The 23,333-nt window shown below is 44.8% G+C and overlaps 1 protein-coding gene across 1 annotated transcript; it reads left to right on the top strand.

The window, feature by feature from the left end:
* Positions 1 to 1,494: 1,494 nt before the first annotated feature.
* Positions 1,495 to 21,908, top strand: LOC147903032 (putative voltage-gated potassium channel subunit beta). The gene is made up of 4 exons (XM_087373275.1): positions 1,495 to 2,187; positions 20,785 to 20,928; positions 21,042 to 21,206; positions 21,375 to 21,908. Exons 1-4 carry the CDS (start codon positions 1,600 to 1,602, stop codon positions 21,486 to 21,488), a joined length of 1,011 nt encoding a protein of 336 aa, XP_087229401.1. The 5' UTR covers positions 1,495 to 1,599; the 3' UTR covers positions 21,489 to 21,908.
* Positions 21,909 to 23,333: the final 1,425 nt, after the last annotated feature.

A 23,333-nucleotide genomic window follows, 5' to 3' on the forward strand; every position in this document is an offset into this window, starting at 1 on the left:
AATGGATAATCAGTCAGATAGAATGCTTAAATGCCTAAGTATTGACAATGGTGGAGAGTCCTGGGGTGCCAACTCTATATGTCTTACGTTACTACCCTCGTCTAAAATATAGGTATGTGGGGACAAGGCCCACATATAATAGGGGACATGGTCCCAATCACCAGGTCCAACACATGGACCAAAAGATGTTTTTGGAAATAGAGGGGTCTGTGAGTCCACATACATTATGTGTGAGGAAAGAGAGAGCTTTACTTACCATGTTTTTTAGGCTCCTTCTTAGCCCTGGGGTTGGGTCTCTTGGTAAGAGCAACATCATCCTTAACTTGAGAGGGTCTCCTCTTGTTATGTAAGTTGTACACATACCTGAGGATTGCCTCTTGGGTTAATGAAATCTTCCCTTTGAACACTTACAACCTCCCTTAAGCTACTGCACAACAATGCAAATGGAAGATCTAGTAGCTCAATCCATATGGGGGGCTTGTAGATCTTTGATTGTTTCGACTAAAACGTGGGGCCCAACTCTCAAGATACAAAGGCTAAGTCCCTAATGCAGATCTCTAGCAGCCGTTTTGGCTTTCTCAAAATTATAAAATCAAGTAAGCATGTCACAAAATCTCATGTTAGTGATAGTGAAGCCTTTTTTGATCTAGTTATTTCGTAGCCATGACTCTAGATAAGTAGTAGAGTACCATGGCCCATGTAGAAAACCAATCAAAGCATGTGATTGCAGCCACTCAACTGACTTATCCAAAAGCTTCTCATCATCAATAGTCATGAAATGATAAAAAAATTTAGTGGGGCAAAACAAGGCTTGCTGTGGCCCCATTTTGCCCCACTAATGTTTATTTTTTTGCATTATCATCATGATTGGTGGATTGAATGGACAAACAACTGAAAGTTAAGACATCCATTTCGTTATTACTAGCACACCTTAAGCTAATTGTGACAAATGGCCTTAGGTTTGGCATAGTCTTTGGGCTAAAGGATGCAAGATACCATAATATAAAATTTTCAATAGATTCCAAATGCCTGTAATGTAAACTCAGTGCTTGTTCACAAATAGTGAGCCTGTGGGCTCAGATGAGATGAGCTATATGGCGAGTTGACATTTTGGGACATGGAAGCATGTCTTGCTAGGGGACACCACATGCTTCAATTCCAACTTGATCGTTGTCCGGCTGTCAATATGAGGAGCTAGTCTATTGGTCATCTAGAGCACTTGAAACCAATATTGTTTGGATCCACCACGTGAGATATTTGGATCAGGATATTGCCATCTTCCCTCATCGAAGCCTCCGGTTGTTTGTGCACCATTTGATTGTGTTTGCGCTTGAGCTTTGTTCTCTCCAACTTGCACCTCAGCTTGAAGCTCGTGGGGTAGTCGAGGAGCTACCAAAGAGAACTTCCTTTGCCAAAGGGAGTTGTAGGTTGTTATAATGAGAGGAGCGGGGCAGCCACATGGCTTTGGTGGGAGCAAAGCCCAAAATGCCAGTTGGACTTGTATGGAAGGAAAGAAACAGCCTAACAAATGCTAACTTCTTCTTCATCGCCTGCTGCTTGATTGATCTTCATCATCTTGGCATTGCTTTCCTTCCCGCCATGAAACCTGCTCCAGCTTCCTCCATGCAATACCGTCACCTTGGCCGCACTGGTCTCAAGGTTAGCCTCCTCTCCTTCGGCACCTGGGTCACCTTCGGCAACCAGCTTGACGTCAAAGACGCCAAGATTTTGCTCTCCCGATGCCGCGAGTTCGGTGTCAATTTCTTCGACAACGCCGAGGTTTATGCCAATGGACGCGCAGAAGAAATCATGGGTCAGGCCATCAAGGAGCTCGGCTGGAAACGATCGGATGTTGTTATCTCCACCAAGGTGTTCTGGGGCGGCCCTGGACCCAACGATAAGGGCCTCTCTCGGAAGCACATTGTCGAAGGCCTCAAGGCTTCTCTCAAGAGATTGGATATGGAGTACGTTGATATCGTGTTCTGCCATAGGCCGGACGTGAGTACTCCGATCGAGGAGACTGTTAGGGCCATGAACCACGTCATTAACCAAGGTTGGGCATTTTATTGGGGCACCAGCGAGTGGAATGCGCGGCAGATCACTGAAGCTTGGGAGGTTGCCATTCGTCTAGGCCTCATTGGACCAGCTGCTGAACAACCCGAGTACAACTTGCTAGCTCGTGACAAGGTGAGACTCATGATTTGAGTTTGCACTTGATTTTAAACTTTACATTGTGTTTCCGTGTTGCGATGGCGCTGTCCGGGGGCTCAAGTTTTAGCATCTGAGCTCATGGTTTCCCGCCAGGATAACAACTTCCAGACTTTACTCAGATAGTCAGAGAGGAAGTTGGCCTTTCGGTGGCGTCACCCCGAAGCAAACGAATGTGCTTATTTGTGTTATTTCACAGTTAAACGTCGCATTCTCGTCTGCACATTCTCATTTTGTGTAGGAAATCGTTTCCGCTGCGTGTGCTCAAGAAGTAATTGTCGTTGTTTATACATTTACACCTTTTTTTGTGGGTGTGAGGGGCACGGGGGAATGTCGCCATACAGCCTGCATCTGTGTTTCGTATGACAGCGCATATACTGTGTACTCTATATTTTGGAAGTGTTCTGAGTTTTTACGCATGCTATACGACAGATCGAAGCCTAAGGCTAGTCAAAAGAATCCTATTCTTTGGTGAACTCGTCCAAAGACTATCGTCGTAATCCAGACCAAGCATGGAAGCCAAAAGTGATTCGTGTTATTCTCCCCATTTCCCTAATGATGATATTGCATCTACTTCTATACCAATGCATCGTGTTGTGATTCCCCTATTATAAACATTGCATCTACTTCTAGACCGATGGCACAATTCTCCTTACTCAAACCTGAGGATTTTCACCTACAGACCATAAGAGAAGGTTGCACTTCTTGGATGACTTACATTTTTGGGTAATTTTTCTATTAAGGTTTTTGAAAGATATAATACAAGTTCTTTATAAACTTCTATGTGCTGTAGAAAACTTATCCTGTCATCTCCATTCAAGAAATGAACCTTGCTATCAAGTGAAAGAATGATTAGATAAGTTTTTAAAGTCTCAAGCTCTTGGTCTTAGAAGCACTCCCATTTTAAGAACTGAGCTTATGATTACAATATTTCCTTCTCCTAATCTTGACCAAAAGGTTTGATTTCTATTGAAGGACACCTCAAGGTGTGAGCACTTTTCCTCATTGGGTTAGAGGAGTTTGGAGAGGCATCGTCACAATATTTACTTCTCCTAATCTCTATAAGATAGGTTTAAGAAGGCACCTTAAGTTACGAGCACTCTTCCTCATGGGGTTAGACGAGTTTAAAATCTTGCAACAATCCGTCTCCATAGTCACTAGGCTTGTGTCCCATACCACTGGAGTCCACCAATTTGGATGTTCGGCTGAGGCATAGTACACTGGGCATAGACTTGAAGTCACTTTAGACCCCTTTTAAATTGTCCCCTAACCCCATAACAATGCCAGCTCCTACCATGACCTTGAGTCATTACAATTCTCCCACCACAAAACAACCTCACACTAGGAAGTTATAGGCAAAGAAAATTATGAAATCGCCGTTGCATAAATGCGATGTTCGCCCAGTATGCCAGTATGTCTGGTGAAATTTTCAGTATTGCTGATTCATCTTATGATAGTTGTGACTTACGTTAGTTTTGGTCCACAATTTTTATTGCTTATTTGTGGGAACATTCGAGGTCATCAACTAAATGTTGTCTTTGACAATGCAAGCAGCGACAACTTTGTTGACATCATTCTTTGATGCAGAAATTGAGCCTCCCTACGGTAGGTACTACCTAATTGCGGGGCGAAATTCGCTAAGGGGGATTCAGAGATTTAGGATTGGTGCGTTCCTGTCTCAATCTTGTAGATTCAAGAGTATGAGGAAGCTTCTTTCTTTCTTGTTCTAGATATGGAGTCGATGTGTTCCTTGGCAAGGAGTGGGTTCTTGTTCTCATGTGGGGAGAAATTCGCCAAGGGGCATTTAGAGGTTTAGGATTGGTGCGTTCTTGGCACAGTCTTGCTGTTTCAAGAGTATGACTAGGCTCTTTCCTTTCATATTCTGGATATGGATTAGATCGACATGCTGCTCAGCAAGGTTTGGTTATACTCAGGCAGCTAGTTGTGTCTTACATATTCACATGGTGAATTTGCCAAGGGAGATTTATAGGTCTAGGATCAGTGCGTTCTTGGTAGTCTTGCGGATTCAAGAGTATGAGGTGGATCAGATCGATATGCTGCATGGCAAGGAGTGGTTACATATGCGGCTCTTGCCAGACTCTTCGTGCGTGGAAGAAGGATGCGGTTATTCATCTCACGGTTCCATTTTTTTCCTTGGAAGCTTGGCTGCTGACCCTGGATAGAGGCTTTCTATTGGCCGTCACATTATATGGCAGATTTCTCTCTGTGTGTGTTACTAGCAGGAACCCAACTGTGAAATTTGTCAAGGGGGATTTAGAGGTCTACAATCAATGCGGTCTTGGCAGTCTGATGGATTCAAGAGTATGAGGAGGCTCTTCCATATTCTAGATATGGATTATATCGATGTGCTGCTTGGCAAGGAGTGTTTCTATTGTGGGAACCCGGTTGGTGGATTACATATGTCAGATGGTTAATTTTTATTTTAGTGTGAGGCCTTCAATGGCCCGGTATTGTAAAAAAGAGGGGTACAGGATAGTGGAAGGGAGGTGTGAGACACGAGGAAGAATATGTATGGAGATGGTGTTGGAGGTCAACATCTCCTGATGTCACCTTAGTGAGAGAGGGCCAGTGCTTGTGGGTGTGCTCACCCCCGTGAGGTTAGGCTAGTCTAGAGAGAGGGCCTTGTTGTGGGTGTGCCCACCCCCCGTGAGAGTAGAGTAGGAGAGAGGCGCACAAGGCAGGTGGAGCAGCCCAGTCGGGGCAGGAGCTCAGCCCCTCATGACTGCGTGAGCAGCTCTCAGAGGGCGTGGAGGAGAGCAGCCAGTCGGCTCTCTTGGAGGCCCGTGGAGTTGGCCGTTTAGCGCTCTTGGTCATCCCTCACTTTGGGGGAGTTGAGCCCCTTATATAGGGGTGTGGCTGGCCTTATTGAGTCAGCCTGGTCGGGGCTGCTGAGTCGGCCTATGTGCAGAGGGGGCCAGCCCCTTTATAGGGTTGCTGCTGGCCCAGGGTCGGCTCTTGAGGCAGCCCTTTTTAGAGGGCAGAGGGGGTGGGTCCCCTAGGGTTGAGTCGGCCATGTAGAGCATGAGTCAGCCTGCATGCTGCAGCCGGCTGGAGGAGGGCGAGGGGCTATATATAGGCCCCCCCTCACTCCTTGTTTTCCATCTCAGTTTGGTAGTTGTTGAGCAGTCTTGTGAAGCTCTTGAGCAGCCTGGTTTTCCCTAGGTGTAGAGGGGCTTTTGCTAGAGGTCACTTGCAGTTCTCTTGTTTGTTTCTCTCCCTCTCAGTGTGGTGTATGTGAGGTTTGCTCTCTCTCTCTCTCTCTCTCTCTCTCTCTCTCTCTCTCTCTCTCTCTCTCATTATTATAATGGTCTTGACAGATGGCCATCCTCGGGTGGCTTTACTTGCTTCCCTCATGGAGGGGGTTCCAGTGTCGTTGACTATATCCTGCCTTTGCCTCACGCATCACTGACTTTTCTGTTGAACCACTACCTCTTCGGGCTTACCACACCTATCTCTTCTTCCGTATCTCCATACCCCGCCTCGCAGTACCCTCCACCCCTCAGATCAGTCACAACACTTATTAGGATATACATTTCGACTGTAGTCTTTCACCTAGGTACTCAGCACGCCTTTATACGCTCCTCACATATATTGACTTCATACCCCTACTAGAGGACCACGCTGCCCTGATCACTCGCTCACTTCATAAGGTTGCACTTTTCATGCCTTTCCTCACACTACTCGCTCTACTCGCCCACCACCACTTGGGACTGTTCCTTGTAGCTATTGGTACGATGATGAGTGTAAGGCTTTGCGCTGCCAACTCAAATTCGAAACCAAACATAATCTTCCGACCAAACTTAAAACAATACGCAAGTACCGTTGACTGGTTCGTAGGAAGAAACAGGAGTTTATCCGCCGAAATGAGGAGGAATTATTGAACACTTTATTTAGTAACAACTCCAAAGACTTTTGGTGGAGATTTCTAGAGAGATGGTCCCCTTTAACTCTCACCGATACCAAAGTTTGGTATGAATATGCACGCACATTATATGACATCGTGGATCAGCCACTCCTGACCTTTCCCACATACCTCATCCTACTTTCTGTACACTCTTCAGTAAGGGGGTTGTTAAGGACGCTGTGATGAAGCTTCAGATCATGAGGGTCTATGCATTGAATTCATTGCATATGTGATTAACATCCTTGCCCCAATCCTACCAAAGCTCTTTAATGAAGCTGTTTGCCTTGGCTTCTCATGCACTTGGACTGTTAATACTATCTCACCTATTCCACAAGGCAGGGGATCCCATGGACCCGAGGAACTACAGAATCATTATGATTGGGCATGTCATGTCCAAGATTTATAAAATAGTGCTTGATTCGGAGGTCAGTCGATTCGCAAAGATGCGGGGGCTTAGAGCTTATTGATAGGTTGGGTTCCAACATGATCATGGGACCACGGACCACATTCTCACACTCAGATGTATTATTGAGGAGGCGAGGGCAAAAAGACAGAGGGTTTATTGTTGCTTTGTGGATTTCTGCAAAGCCTTTGACATAGTTCCTAGAGCCCGCCTCATCAGGCGTTTGCAAGACTTTGGCTATGATCAGGAGATTATCTGGGGTTGTTATGGCACTTTACGAGAGAGTCTTAGGCAGAGTTTGGATAGGAGCTGGGTGGATATATGAGATTTTGAGCACGATTAGAGTCAAACAAGGATGTCCTTTATTACCCACTTTGTTTGGCCTCTACATCGATGAGCTTGAGGCAATCATGCAGACACTAGGGGGGCTGAATGCTCCCTTGTTGGCATTGTGATTCAGAAATTGCTTTATGCAGATGAGGTGGTACTCCTATCGTCCTCACTTGAGGGGCTCCAGAGACACTTGGATACACTACAATCTTTCTCCGAGTCGCATGATATGAAGGTCAACATTGGTAAAACCAAGGTTATGATCTTGAATACATCTCAGGTCACTATGCATTGGGAGCGGTTTACTTTTGACATGAGCAAAGGATGTGCCTCATTAGCCAGATTGGAGAGGCAATGCTTCCATTCATATTTTCAGGACCCTCGGACCAAATGTCTACTCTTTGACTCTTTGGTTCGATCGGCAGCGATGTATGGCAGCCCTTGTTGGGGGCCGGACTTGTCTGATACTGAGTGGGCTCGTGTGGAGCGACTATAGTTATGCTATCACAGATGATTTGCAGTAATCCGTCGGTTTCTCACTAGATCATTCAGGCTGCATTTGGATCATCACCACTGCAGCTTGAAGCAGCATTTCAGGTCATTGCCTACTTATATCAAGTCAGAGCATACGGAGATCACTCGTCCGGACACAACAGATTATTGTGGTTAGCATTGTCCTCCTCCATGGCATTATTAGAGGCAGGGGACCAGAGATGCTGGTTTGCGCACACAGTGAGATGGTTTGAGCGACTGGGGTTACATATGGATAGACTTCTTCCCATCCAATACAACATTGATGCGCCATTTTCCCTAGGTCATACGTGAGGATCTTCTATAGCTACACACACATTCCAGACCTGGTTGGTTTACTATGAGATCAGAGGATGTTTTTATTGCCTATCCCGATTTCTTGCTTTTTCAAATTAGAGGTGCATGGCCGCGTTCATTCATCAGGCAGTGAGGCATCGTGTGCGGTGTGCACCTACTCCAATCTCAGAGACAGGAGGAGCGTACCTTGGGGTCGGTTCTTCTCAGAGCATGATCACGGAGTTCTTCCAATCGGACCACATAGACCCCCCCTCTAACAGGTCCTAGGTATGATCGGGACCACGAGCTCGTGATGCGGCAGCTCAGGCAAAGGGTTGATGCACAGATTACACTCGGGGACATTCCCTCCATGTTCAGAGTGGATGTGAGATCGGCAGGGTTGACTGTCGCTCTTGTTAGGCATAGAGCTGTGACCAAGAGACAGCATAGGATTGCATCCACAGGGAGCTGACAGCATTCTATATCTGATTTCATGTTATCTATCCCTCACTCTTGACAAGGGAGGTGGCCCCACTGACCTTGGAGCACATTTCACTTTGTATTATGATGACAATTGCTTTGTTGGTGATGGTGATGGTGATGGTGATGATGGTGATGTTGTAGATGACTACTTCTTTTGATATGACTGTAGGATACAGTTTTTTTGCTTTTGTATGGGTGTGGATGCTCGATTAGAATTTAGTAGCTTCACTCCTCTAGCTAACTTATATCAGGTTTCTCACAGTCTCATAGACCCATCGGTCTTCCGAAGACTTTAATAAACTCTCTCTCTCTCTCTCTCTCTCTCTCTCTCTCTCTCTCTCTCTCCCCCCCCCGCCCATTTCTGTTCATTTCTGCTGCACTTCTCACATGGTATCAGAGCCACGGTTGGCTAGAGACCCGAGAAGTGGAGGAAGTGTTGAGCCAGCATACAGAGAAGAGGTTTAGGGTGCTGTTTGGAGGCCTCTTTGAGGAGGAGCGTGTGCAAGGAGTGAACTGCTCGGGTGCCTAGCAAGGGGTGACGTTGAAGGGTGTTTTCAGATCAGAGAGGACGTGTTCCCAAGGGACGGATAGCGAGGAGTGAAGGTACATTGGGTTGTCCGCCCCTTCATCCTCTTCCTGAGCCCTCTCCTTTCTTCAACCTTCTGTCCCCTTCTATCCCATCCACCTTCTCTTTCAGTTCAGCTCTCTCTTCACTCCGGCACGGCGACTTTGTCAAAGATGCCAGAGAACAAGACAAAAATCCCAGTTTTTCCCATGTTCCCGATTGACCATCAGTTGGATGGGCTCAATTATGGAGTGTAGCGGGTGATGATGGAGTCTGTGTTATAGTTGTATGATCTGGCAGATTTCATATTGCTAGGAGTTGCTAGGCCTGGTCCCCTTGCGTCCAATCATGGCATTCTAGAGCAGAAGGAGGCCGAGTCCATGTCTCAGCTTTGGGACCATGTCAATGCAAGGGTAAGGTCATTTATTTTCCTTAACTGTACTCCTCAAGTGATTAATCACGTGAAGCACATGACAGTGGCCAACATTATCCGGTAGCATTTATAATCGAATCTCTCCCATGAAGAGGGTTTCCTTGGAAGTTCAAATGCGTTTGTTGGATCCCAAGAAGTCTTCATCGATGCGGGAGCATATTGATAAGTTACAGGAACTTTAGCAAGGGATCCTCTAGGCAGGGAAGCAGATATCGTCTGAGGACATGGCCATAACTCTACTGTCCCAATTATCCTCTCAGTATGGGGCCTTTTATTTGTCCTTGATAACAAGTGGAAGGATGAATGCGTTGACCTGGGAGGAACTGGTCCCGATGGTGCTTGACCAGGAGTCGATCGTACCTATGGGAGTTGGCCTGAAGCTTTGGCAGCTGAGCAGAAAGGTTGACAGCTGAGGAACGAGAAGCACTCTAGGCATCTCATACGTGTAACTGATGTGGCTAGAAAGGTCATTATTGGCGGCAGTGTCCTCAAAGGAACGGTGAAGGGACTAGTAATCAATTGGACAGTGTTACCGCCACCACGACTTATACTTCAGTCTTCTAGTAGCACGAGGCAGGATGTGTTGTTAGCGGGCTTAGTGGATCCAGATGGAGGATTGCTTGTTTGTGGCAGCAGGACGTGCTAATCAGGTACAGGGGGAAGGGAGTCATTGATCTTTCAGGCAGGACCTCTAGCCACAAGGAGTTGTTCCTGCTGACTCAGGTGGCAGCATGTTACCAGTATGTTATTTGTTTGGACGTTATGACCTGGCAGATCTAGAGGGGATCTCCTAGTGTTTTGCTGAGCTATTGTCTGATGAGCTGCTGGAGATCCGGATTCCGGATGGGTCAGCAAATGGCCAGTGTGGGAATCTAGACACACGTGATTGATCCTTGTAAGCTGTTATATGCCCATTGTCATTGGAGCAGTGAAGTTCATTGATATGGCGACAGTGTACCAGTTTGGACTTGGGAGGGGGCTTCAGAGGGGGCTCTCTAGCTCTGAGATATAGGGGCCCAAGCAGGGAAGCATACCTTGCACCGGTGGTAGTATTAGTTGGATTGTTGTTCAAGGACCTTCTGTTCGAGTGATGTACCAATACCAGCAGTTGGATTGTTGTACCAGATGATTTATTGTACCAGTACCAGACCAGAGGAGTGTACCTAGCACCTGTGGCCTAGGAGCAACAGTTCCAGGTTTCCGTGTTGGGGCAGTTCGCGCCAAGAGGGGGCTTCTTCGACAATACCTGTGGCGGTTCTCAGCGATGAAGTATCACACAACGGATTCCTCTAGCTCGAAGGGGCTTCTTCGACACTACCTGTGGCAGTTTTCAGCGATGGAGTATCACACAACGGATTCCTCTAGTTGTTAGTGGCACACCCAGCTCCTTGGTGTTGTGTTCCATCCAGAAGCTGAGAGGGGGTGTTGGAGGTCAACATCTCCTGATGTCACCTGAGTGAGAAAGGGCCAGAGCTTGTGGGTGTGCTTGCCTCGGTGAGGTTAGGCTAGTCCAGAGAGAGGGCCTTGTTGTGGGTGTGAGTATGAGAGAGAGGCGCACAGGGCAGGTCGAGCAGCCCAGTTGGGGCAGGAGCTCAGCCCCTCATGACTGTGTGGACAGCTCTCAGAGGGCGTGGAGGAGAGCAGCTCGTCGGCTCTCTTGGAGGCCCATGGAATCGACCCTACATTTCTCTTGGTCAGCCCTCACATAGAGGGAGGTGAGCCTCTTTTATGTCGCTGGCCTTATTGAGGCAGCCTGGTCGGCCCCTATATGGGCTGCTGAGTTGGCCTATGTGCAGAGGGGGCCAGCCCCTTTATAGGGCTGCTGCTGGCCCAGGGTCGGCTCTTGAGGCAGCCCTCTAGGGCTGAGTGCCAGCCTTTTTTAGAGGGCAGAGGGGGTCGGTCCCCTAGGGCTGAGTCATCCTTGTAGAGCATGAGTTGGTATGCATGCTGTAGACGACTGGAGGAGGGTGAGGGGCTATATATAGGCCCCCCCTCATTCCTTGTTTTCCATCTCAGTTTGGTGGCTGTTGAGCAGTCATGTGGAGCTCTTGAGCAGCTTGTTGTGCAGAGGTTTTCCGCTAGGTGTAGAGGGGATTTGGCCCGAGATCACTTGCAGTTCTCTTGTTTTGTTCTCTCCCTCTCAATGTGGTGTGTGTGAGGTTTGCTCTCTCTCTCTCTCTCTCTCTCTCTCCATTTCTGCTCTATCTGCTGCACTTTTCGCATAGTATCAGAGCCATGGTTGGCTAGAGACCTGAGGAGTGGAGGGGAGTGTTGAGCCAGCATACATACAAGAGGTTTAGGGTGGTGTTCGGAGGTGTCTTTGAGGAGGAGCATGTGCGAGGAGTGGACTGTTCAGGTGCCCCGCAAGAGGTGACTTTGAAAGGTGTTTTCAGATCTGAGAGGAGGGACGGATAGCAAGGAGTGAAGGTACATCCTCTTCTCGAGCCCTCTCATTTGTTCAACCTTCTGTCCTCTTCTATCCCATCTACCTTCTCTTTCAGTTCAGCTCTCTCTTCACTCCAACATGGTGACTTTGTCCAAGATGGTAGTGAACAAGACAAAATCTAAATTTGTATGATTGGACTTATTCTAGTCTTACAAAGGTATATCTCTCTTCACTGCAACATGGTGACTTTGTCCGAGATGGCAGTGAACAAGACAAAAATCCTAGTTTTGCCCACGCTCCCGATTGATTGTTAGTTGGATGGGCTCAATTACGGAGTTATGGCGGGTGATGATGGAGTTTGTGTTATAGTTCTATGATCTGGCAGATTTCATATTGATAGGAGCTGCCAAACCCGATCCCCTTGTGTCCACTCTTGGCATCTTAGAGCAGAAGGAGGACGAGTCCATGTCTCAGCTCTGGGACCGTGTCAATGCAAGGGTAAGGTCGTTTATTTTCCTTAACTATACTCTTGAGGTGATTAATCATGTGAAGCACATGACAGTAGCCAAGAGTATTTGGGAGCACTTGGCATCCCCATATAATCGAACCTCTCCCATGAAGAGGGTTTCCCTGGAAGTCTAGATGTGTTTGTTGGATCCCAAGAAGTCTTCATTGATGCGGGATGCGGGAGCACATTAATAAGTTACAGGAACTTTAGCGGAGATCCTCCAGGTAGGGAAGCAAATATCGTCGGAGGACGTGGCCATAACTCTACTGTCCTAGTTATCCTCTCAGTATGGGGCCTTTTATTCATCGTTGACAACAAGTGGAAGGATGAATGTGTTGACTTGGGAGGAACTAGTCCCGATGGTGCTTGACCAGGAGGAGCAGTTTGTCGATAGTACGGGGTTTAGGTTAAGCTAGGGGGTTCAACAGGCAGCCAATTATGGAGTGGCCTACCCTCTCCTCCAAGTCCCCCTCAACTCCTTCAACATCCATCAGGACTCAGTACTTTACAGTTGCAGCCATGACACCCTCTCCATATGCACGGTATTACCAACAAGAAGGCTCAAAACGACCCATCCTTGGGCAACATGATCAGATTTTTTATCTGCAGCGGGTAGTGAGAGAGCTACGATTGGAACTGGCAGAAGTAAAGGCTCGACTTCACATTCTGGAAGGGCTTGGTAAGCAGGCAGTAATTGATGAGGCTGTAAAATCTTGTAAGGATTCCCCCCCTACCCAGCAGCTAGTCTCTACAGTCAAAGCTCTTGTTCACACTGAAGTACAAACTGCTAAGAAGGAAGAGATTGTGGAAGTGGACACCAAAGCAAGTAAGTCTGATATTCAAGCAGAGATTTAAGAACACGAAGCTAGATGTGATAATGCGCTAAAGATTAGAATAGGGGGACTTCTAGAAGATTGGTACAAAGAGGAGGACACATAGAGTGAAATATTGACAATTATCAAAGCAAGCTTGCCCAACATTGAATGGGTAGATGATGATGAGCAGGATGATGACGACTCCAGGCCAGCTTCTATTATGCACTATAAAGGTCATGCAATCCTTACACTAAAGTCAAAAGATATGCTTCTTCAACAATCTTACAAGTTGAAGGGCACCAAAGTATAGATAGCAGAGGAGCTTACACAAGCTCAACTCAAGATTAAGGCAACTGAATCAGCTAAAGTCAGGGCTGCCAGAAAGGATGGAAAATGGGCAGTTTATCGTGAAGGCGTAGCACTAATCAGAGAGTTTAAATCAAAACCAAAAGACTCTCAGTATTAAACTGATGTATGGCTGTTTACTCTTTCAGACTATCATGTAGGTACTCTAAATAATGTGGGTTGCTTTTTGCACTCCTTGCAAGCTGCCATGTGCCCTCCCTAAAGCAGAGGTACTAGAGGGTTTCTTGCTGTCCCATAGACCTTTTGGTCTCTACTGGACTTTACTAGACTTTCTTTCTTTCTATACTCAATGTGAAAGTTAACCAACCATCTCTTTTGCTTGGCTTGCAGCTTGGGCTGTGCAAGGAAAAATCTCAGTGTTCTACGATCAGTTTTTACTTTTATTTAGCTCGTGTATAGGGCGTGATGCTGCTTTTTGAAGGCATGTAAGATGGCCAACATTTCCTAATGTTAACATGGTAGATGAGTTCTTTGGCATCAAATTTTCTGCTTTCAAAAGCTATCACACCGTAGAAGAGCTCCCCACCAAGCACTGGCACTATTTGTCAAGTGAAGGCATACAATCTCAAACTTGGACTTCTCGCGATAGTGCCCCGTTTTGAAGACTATATCAAACTGACGAATGAACTGCAAAGCATTTTCAGTGGCTCCATACTTTCCATTAAAGGTAGTGAACTTGACCGACTTACCACCTTCCTTGAAGTTTGTCCATTTGACGCTAGATGCTCAGGTAAGCTCATACTGAGTTTATTGTCCAACTTCTTGAATACTTCTTGCCAAAAGTGACTTGTTAATTTAGGATCATTGTCACTGATATTCTAAGCCAAAAGCCCATGAAGATTAAGCAGTTTCTCTAGAAACAACTATGCTAGTTGTGGGGCCGAAATTGTAGGCTTTGCTAGAGTAAACTTGGCCATCTTGGTTAGTCTATCCACAACCACCCATATGGCATCATGTATGTGTAGTTTGTGGCTATCCAATAATAAAATCCAAGGAAATGCTTTCCCATTTCTTGTTTGGGATTTCCAATGGATGTAGCAAGACAACTTGTCTCAAGCTTTCCGCTTTGTTGACTGGCATGGTTGACACTCTCAAATATAACGTTCAACATCAGAATGTCGAGCACAAGGGGTATCATGACCCTCCAAGAGGATGTTTTCCCTTTTGTCCCGGATGTTTGGTATGTAGACTTTACGCTTTTATGAACAAGAGACCATTCTGAATGGGATGTGATCTTGGCCATTTCCCTCATGCATTTCACTTTTGTAGGATCACCTGAATTCCGTCTTTGCTCAATTTCTTTTGCCATAAAGTGCATTTGATGGCTGTTGCATAGAGTTGATGCAACCTCAAGCTATCCAACATTTTGACATGCTCAATGTGCTCTTGTTTGCTCTTGCTATAAATGAGGATCTCGTCGAAGAAAACCAACTCACATCAGAAGGCTGCAATGTTGTGCTCATGAGCGTGTGAAAAGTGGCTGGTGCATTAGTCAATCCGAATGGCATTACGACACACATCTGCCCGGAGGTTGTGCATCACTGGCAAGGCTGGAACTGCACTTTTTTAAGCCCATTTTTAGGAACCTATGTGAGGCCTTTTGGGCAATAGACCTCAAAGAGTCTGGTTCGAGAGGCTACAAGTCATGATGCTCAACATGCATGATTTGGGCGAAGAGAGGCACTCCACATGATGCCTTTCTCGTGGAGTTCATAGTGAAATCCATTGTTAGGTTTTTTGTTGAGACTCAACACGATAGTTCGATAGAGGTTGTGTTTGCTTGGTATGCATCTTCCTAAGAGCCAAGTTTACCACCCCTTATCTATAGGGGCATTTCAATTTTCCATCGCCATCATGCAACGCATGGAATGGTAGAGCTCAACAAAGCAACTCTAGGAGTATGACATGGAACATCCTTCTTGGGCTGAACCTTGTGTATGTGGTGGGCATGCCCCTTAAGTGAGTAGTATTGCCTGAATCAAATGGAAACTCAAAACCACTCCTGATTCAAGCATCTGCAGTTTGTCCAGACTAGTGTGCTCCATGTCGCTCCTTGTGAGTAGTAACATCAAGGATCTCAGGAGCATTCGTCAACTCATCATCATCAAAAAGCTATGGATGATCATACTAAGTTTGGCTGTCTCGGCATTCTTTATTTTGCATACCTCCCTATGCGCGGGAGTCCATTTCTTGTCACAATTAAAGCATAGATTTGCCCTCTTTGTGCTGTATATGATGGCTTTGGTATGCTGTTTAATGTCCGATTCTCTGCATTGCTCCCCGTCGTTGCTTGCCGAGTTTCATTGTAATGAAATTCTAGGTTAGGTTAGATCAAGTTGACTTGGGTGGGTTAGGCTGGACTAGCTAAGTTAACTTTAGGTTGGGTTAGGTCAGATTATCTAGGGCTAACTCTGATAGAGGAGGCTTATTTATCCTAAGTTTCCTAGTGGGAAAGAAAGGCACGTTCATTGTAAGGCAAACACAATGACCGGTACAGATAGTGACACATAACAAATGTTCACGGGGTCATCTAGACAATGATGGGGCAATGACACTTTGCACATACTAGGCACGATGTTAATAATTCAGGATGCTAATAGACATGATGCCTACAAGAAGCATGCACTTTTAGTCTAGCCTCTTAAGTGGGGTTTATGTGTGAATGTAGCCGAGTGGATTTTGCACAAATTAGCAATCTGTGGATTTTACTAGGGTAAAATATTTGTTGCTAAAATCACGAACAGACTATTAGTTCATGCTGTGATTTCAGATTTAAAAGTTTCTTGAATGACATAATTGAGATCTCAGTGCATTCTAAGGAGTCTTGACTTCTTTGAGAACAGATGGAATTGCTAGGCAGTTATCTGAATATTTTAATGGGACATATTTGTCCCAATAAATCTCTTTGGGGAGCACCAGTAATTTTTGTAGGGAAAAAGGATAAATCCATTCAGATGTGTGGATTATAAAGGTCTTAACAAGGCTACCCTTAAGAATAAGTATCCTTTATCCTGAATGGATGACCTCATACATTATGGTGCAATGTATTTTGCCAAGCTCGATCTTCGGACATGTTTGTTACAGAATGAAATCCCGCCAGAGGTATCCCGCAGTGGAAGACTGATAGATGGGCCCAAGAATTACACGTGGAAGTGTTTCACTATGGAATCAAGCTTCATAAAAATGTTCGTACTCCACAACCATTCGTGTGAGTGCAAGCCAGCAAATAGACTCTGTATCAAGACAAATATAGAAGCAACACTTACATATCTCCGTCTGTCCACAAACTGGACACAATACAATACCAAAATGTTCTCCTACTATATGCTTGGCACCTCTAGATCTCTGAGCCCACATGCTCCACTGAGCTTATGTAGACTCTTTGTCCAAAAAATCCCTTCCACCTTGCTGTCCGCCGTCCGGAAAGCCAGCCTAGGTGGGCTGCCGCTCTAGCTTACTCTGCAGCTCCTTCTGGGTGGCCTTCACCTCCTGAGTATAGGCCCAAGGTGCCTGACTGCTGCTCCTATCTGCTGTCCTGAGGGCTGCTCCAAGTGATAATGAAATGAGGCCAGGTATTTGTCCTCTCTCTGCTGCCTGGCAGCCCCATGCCTATTACTGTTCTATGGTCTACCCCCCGATGCACTCCTCATATGGGGGGCTCACAAGTGGGAAGTTGACCAACCTATTCTAACAAGATTAACATCAGATCTGCATTAGAGAGGAAGGTGTCCCTAAGATGGATTGTCGCACATGATACGAGCATTATGAGTTTTTTCGTTTAACCCTTTGGAGTCACTTATGCGCTTCTTATTTCTAGTAGAACAACATTTTTTGGCCATATCTGGGAAAACATTATTATTGTTTTGCTTGATGATATTCTCTGTATAGTAGGCCTTTATTTGAATTTGAAGATAGCACTCAATACTCTTTCCGACACGAAATTCTTTATACTAAGATGTCCAAATGCGAGTTCTTTATCTTGGCCATATTATCACTGTTGATGTACTTACATAGACTGAAAAAAAGTTCAGGTAGTGAATGAATAGCCTCATAGAAATGAGATCCTTTGTAGGATTCACTCTTTTTCAAACAATTACCCATGAGTATGTGTCTTGTGCTACCACTCTCAAAGCTTTTGGAAGGTGGAGAGAAAAGGGGTCTTGTGCAAGAAGTACAGACCTGTGGTTTGGACAAATGCTCTAGATGCATGCTTTAAGGATTGGAAGCATGCAATGACCATTGCACCAATGCTTCATTTTGTGGATGTGAGTAAGCTGTCAATCCTCTTCACAAAACACATATCCACTCAGGATCGATGGGATTACGGGCATTAGTGTTCCACAAGTTGAGATGTATCTCTGTATGAGAAACATAAGGACCACTTCCCCCCTGAGTACCCAACCTAGGACCAATCAGATGAATAGAATGCATACCGACTCAACGACTATTAAAGAGAATGTTTACAGTAGCCTTGGGTGGCCTATGAACATGAGAGAGTCAAAGAGATGCAAGACAAGGCGACAAACTCAAATTAACCCTAGACTAGCCCTTTGAATAGAGCTAACTGCCAGAAACCAAAGGGTGAAAATAGAAGTGAAATCAGAGTAGTATTGACCACCCAAACTGTTTTCTAAGTCAGGCAAATAAAGAGTGGCTAAAATAACCTGAGTCTACAATTTACGTGGCATGCTCTGAGGTGGCATGAGACACATGGCAGCCCATGAGGTGGCGCAGCACGTGGGGACATGTGGAGGGCCATGCATGAACCATGGCACCACTTCTCAGTGCAGGAACTCCAGTCCCCATGGAGCCTATCAATTTCCAAGCGAGCCAGTGCATTTGAGCACCTTTTCCAACGTCCTCTCTCTCATGTGCATGCTTTGTCACTCCCTTGCTGATGCATACTCTACTCCAGCCTCCTGCAGCAATCCCTCCCCATGCAGCTCTGCAGCAACAGCCTTTCTTTGCAGCTCCCTTTTCTATGTAGTTCTGCAGTAAAGCTTTCTCTGCAGCTCCTTTCTCCTGCAGCAGTCCCTTCCCACGCAGCTCTGCAGCAACAGCCTTTCTTTGCAGCTCCCTTTTCCACGTACGACGGAACTTGGCCAGGGGCAGGTTCTGGACAGTGATGTACGGCGCTCACGGGCTGTAGAGATCGGCGTATGATATACAGAAGGGCTGGCGAGAATCCATGATTGCAAAGATTCAGCGGGGAGCTTGAGTTGAGCACGTGTGCTCACGGGCTGGTCAAGGCTATCGTTTGGGCTGATTGGCGTTCACGCAATTGCATGGCTGGCTGGTTGGTCGTACGGCTGTGCACAAGTGTGTACGGTTGCGTACGGTTGTGGCTCATCTATACGTATGGCAGGTTACGGTGGGTCTGTGTACGGACAGCTCTGAAGCACCTCCGGCTATGTGCTCACCGCGGATGACCTATTTGGGGGCCTTTTCTGTCCAATGCTCATTTGAATCTGATTTGTGATATTTGCATTTCCTTTCTTTGCTTGGAATTGGAAAGTGGCTTTGTGGCCCCTAGGAAGCTAACTGTGGTGGGTTGTGTGGCCTTGTGTGGCTGGTAGTGACAGTCTTGGGCTTCGTGCCTATTATGAAACAGTTGTAAATACCTATTGCCAGCCTTGGAATTAAGCAGAGTTCAGCAAGGGAGTATGCATAGCAAGACCAATGAACTATAGAGGTTATGCTTATGGCGATGAGGCCTATTTGGGAAGTGGAATGCATTGAATGCAAGTGGGATCAAATTCATGGGGTATCCTATTTGCTGGCTTTGGCAGGTAACATGTTCCGTGTGGGAATATGTTTTTTGTTCTCTAGGAGATAGGTCACATGCAGGCAATGGTTGCTAGGCAGATGGCACATCTTTGGTACACGGGAATCCATGCGTGAGATGGAAAGTATCCCTAGATCCATAGAAGGATGGTACAGGTGTGACTGCTATAGTGTTTGCTGTGTTGTGATGCAAGTTCACTTAAGGGAAACAGGTTGATGTGTCAGGATGTATGCTGCCCATAGCTGAATGTTCAGGACATGAGGAAAAGTCATTTCGGAGTGTAGACTGGGACATCCAGCCTACTTCATCACGCACACTCGTGATGACGGAAGTAAACAAGCAAGGGAATAGAACTGTGAAGTACAAGAGAATGCATGTGAAAGCTTCTTTTCCAATCTTTTCTATTCACTATGAGAAAGATAACATATAGCAAAATGTCTATGAAGTAATCAGGCACTTGCTGACCCACTTAGAGACCTTCCCTCCATAATTCAGGGTTAATCCCTTTAATCAAGGCCATGATAGGCTTATCATGTTAGGCGGACACCTAACAAATCACTCGACTAACTCACACTCACCCACTTGTTTACAAATCCATTCCTCACCTGTTTGTAATAAGGGTGGCTTGCATCATAAATAACCATAGCCACATAGCCATATAAAAGGCTGATCTTCTGTGGGTGTGATATCGAGCTATAGTCGATGCACATCATCGCTCCCTGTTTGACGCTTCCCACAGCATCAATGAAGAGGATGAATCATGGGTATCCTCTGCGCTGCATGTGTCCTATCCAACCATACTCTCTCTCTCAATGTCAAATAGGTCTTACATGAACATGGATCCCTCACCAAGCTACATGCTCTGACAAGTGGAGTCTTACTGTGATCTTGGAAACATAATGTATGTGCTGACGTCTTGCACAAAATAATCAAGTGACAACACCGGTCTTGGTGTCGAGATAACATGGTGCAAATGTTGTATTCATATACCAAGTTGTGTGAAATTAGAGACATATGGCTGGTGTAGAGCATAATGTTATGAGACAAACGATCAAATGCACTCTGATGTTGTGCACTGCAATAGAACGCCTGAAGCATATAATATGTTTGAGGTGTCCTCCAGTGAAGGATGGTGAGTAGGTGCTTTATTGCTCACCGCTTTGCCCTATAATTGTATTCTGCTCAAGTCATCAATCCTCGAACTTCATGTCACGCGGTTGTTGCCTAGTCACAGAAGATGCTTCATTGAAAAATGAAACAGTGGACCCCAGAAAATAAGACAATAGCTGAAACGGCATTGTTTAAAGGGATGAAGTTCAAAGGATCAGTGGAGAGCTCGTTCTACTGAAGTAAGAGTAACTCAGAATGTGGCCTTTTGTAAATTGTAAGAAATGCCCAGCAGGGATATCTTTAAGGCACATCTAAACTGCAGCTATTTCTGGGCGGGGATCTTCTCTGTAGTCAGTATGACATGCATTTTGGTCAAATGTAGGATATTGTCTTTGAGAACAAACAAGCCCTTTTCAACGAAACATGCTTTCTTCCTGAATTAGAATTCTGATGTTGAGAGGATTTTGTCTCCGATACAATAGGCATAACAAGCCAGTTTGCTGGAACATAGGCATTTTACTTTGGGCTTCCTAAACACTCCTTACCTAGCTTGCCGGTTCCATGCTAGACTCACATGGACTCGTGCTGTGAATAATGTAGGTGGAACATTTTCCAGCTCAGAATGAAAGTAAAATTAAGATGGATTGTGAACATATGCAGGTTGAGGTGGAATATGTACCCCTTTACAAGAACTATGGTCTTGGCTTAACCACTTGGAGTCCTCTTGCCTCTGGAGTGTTGACGGGAAAGTACAGCAAAAGCAACATCCCTCCTGAGAGCCGCTTTGCTTTGGAAAACTACAAGGTCAGGATTGATATCTTATCGTTGTCAAATAGCATGTGCTCTTAATCTAAACTACATTACTTTGCTGATGGAAACCGCCCATGGTGGGATTCTTTCATGCAACAAATATACAGAATCTGGCAAGCAGGTCGTTGATAGATGAAGTTTTGGCCAAAGTAGAAGGCTTAAAACCCATTGCAGCAGAGCTTGGTGTAACTTTGTCTCAGCTGGCAATCGCATGGTGTGCTTCCAACCCTAATGTAAGCTCAGTCATCACAGGGGCTACTAAGGAACAGCAGGTACCAATTAAATCCTTGCGAGTGATTAAATCATTGCGAGTGTTACATGCAATAGTTGTTTGTCATAGAAAATGCTGCATTTCATATATTTTTTGATTCCTTATGGGTCTATGGGGTTTCTTCTCTTGTAAGTACTGAATATTATAACTCACTGTTGTTGAATGCCAGATTATAGAGAATATGAAAGCGCTCGATGCAATACCATTGTTGACTCCTGATATGCTTAAGAGAATTGAGGCTGTAGTCCAGACCAAGCCCAAGCAACCGGATGTATACAGGTGAAGCTGTGGTAAAGGCAAGTGAAGCTCTGTTCGAGAGTAGACATCTGCATTTCTCAACTTGATACCCCACTTCATCCTTTATTCACATGCCAAGTATTGATCAAGGAACCACCTCCAACCATTAAAATCAGATTGAAATGTGATGCTTGAGATGGCTTTGAAGGCAATGCTTGGCTTTCTCACTAAGACACATGCTTCATCGTGAGCTATGGCTGACTAAGAGTAGATGTATCTTTGTTGAGGTCGCAAGCTGATTGAGACTATATGATTTTTAGACGCTGGGAACCCCCAAAGTGACAGTATTGCTGTACTCAGTGTTTGGCTTGGTCAGAAACTGGAGTGAGATTTTCATACTTAATATTTAGGAGGGTTGGTTGTAATTCAAACTTACAGAAGTTGTGTTTTTATTGAGTTGGTGGTGTAAGGTTCACTCAGAATCCTTCCTTTTCCTTTATGCGCTCTTTGCTCCTATTATCGTGTTTTATAGATAACATGATGAAAGTCCCTCAGTAGGCTAGCTGATTGCAGTTCAATTCTTATTGCTTAGTACTGGTATTTTAAATTAAGTTTCCCATTTGGTTTTCTTAAGTCTGTCAGGAATTTTTTTTAGTATTAGAATTGTTAAATTTGTTTTACTGGAGAATTGTTTCATTAGATTTTATATACAATGAACCATGCAGCATTTATTCGCAACCGAAGGTCTAAAGTCTTAGGTTTATATAGTTGTGATTTGGAAACATACATAGTGGATATAACTTAAGTTTCTTAAGGTCATGCCAAGCTCCATACAAAGCCCAGGTACCAATTAAAGTATTCATATGCTTGAGCTTTACGAGCATAGCTTAAGGGAGCCATACGGTGGGCCCAATTAGTTGGGACATGTTCTCATTATGATGAATTCTTTGATTGGTTTTAGATTTATCAAAGAGCATGCTTTGTAAAGTCTCTAATCCTAATTATCAATTTCACATAGTATAGAGTAACTCATCAAATATTATCTTGCCTTTATAAAGGAAATAATCATTCATGTACATACAAAAATGAAATTCTAATTAATTTTGATTGCATTTATATTCTAGAATATCTCAAGTTCTTGATATTTCATCAAATTTGATTCAAGGTCAATTACAAAATTCCTAGGAATCCATATAAGTATTACACCATAGGTGACATGCCCATGCCCATAACTATAGTGGTCACATGAACCACAGTTATAACATTCCCTCTCACTTTTCAAGCACTCGTCCTTAACTTGGAGGCTTTTGTTTACATTGGTACCCATTGTTTATTAGTGATCGCATCTCCTTTAAGATTGAACAAATACATGTACTTTCATTCTTGTTTCTTTCTATGAATCATCTCTTGTTGTATGATGATATCTTAGGGCTTGACTACCTCCTAACCATCAACTATTTGTGGAGGATCATCCATAATCAATTTTGTTGGAGGTTCCCTTTGGAAATATTGAAAGCACTATGATTTTCCAAGAGTTATGAAGCTTCAATTGGAAGTTTGATGGGGTTCACGACTCCAAAACCTGAAAAGTTGCCTTTAGCGAGGCACTTTTTGTTGAATCTAAGGAAGACCCAATCTCCTCCTTTGAAAGTCATGGGATTCCTCTTCATATATGCTTTCTTCTCCTTATCTTTCTTGGGACCTTATTGTCACTATAACATTTTCCAAGGCTTCTTTGTGATGGGTGTGCAATGCATATCATGCATTATTTCAAAGGAAGAAAATAAAAATGGGTACGAAATGAACTTATTCATGTTGCTAATCATACATATAGGCTTTTAATAAGTCTATAATTCCATGATTTGCTACTTTAGATACACCATCATGATGA

This window comes from Dipteris shenzhenensis, chromosome 4 (assembly GCF_047967505.1).
Source record: "Dipteris shenzhenensis isolate YYH24624 ecotype China chromosome 4, Dip_SZ_1.0, whole genome shotgun sequence".
Lineage (NCBI taxonomy): Eukaryota > Viridiplantae > Streptophyta > Polypodiopsida > Gleicheniales > Dipteridaceae > Dipteris > Dipteris shenzhenensis.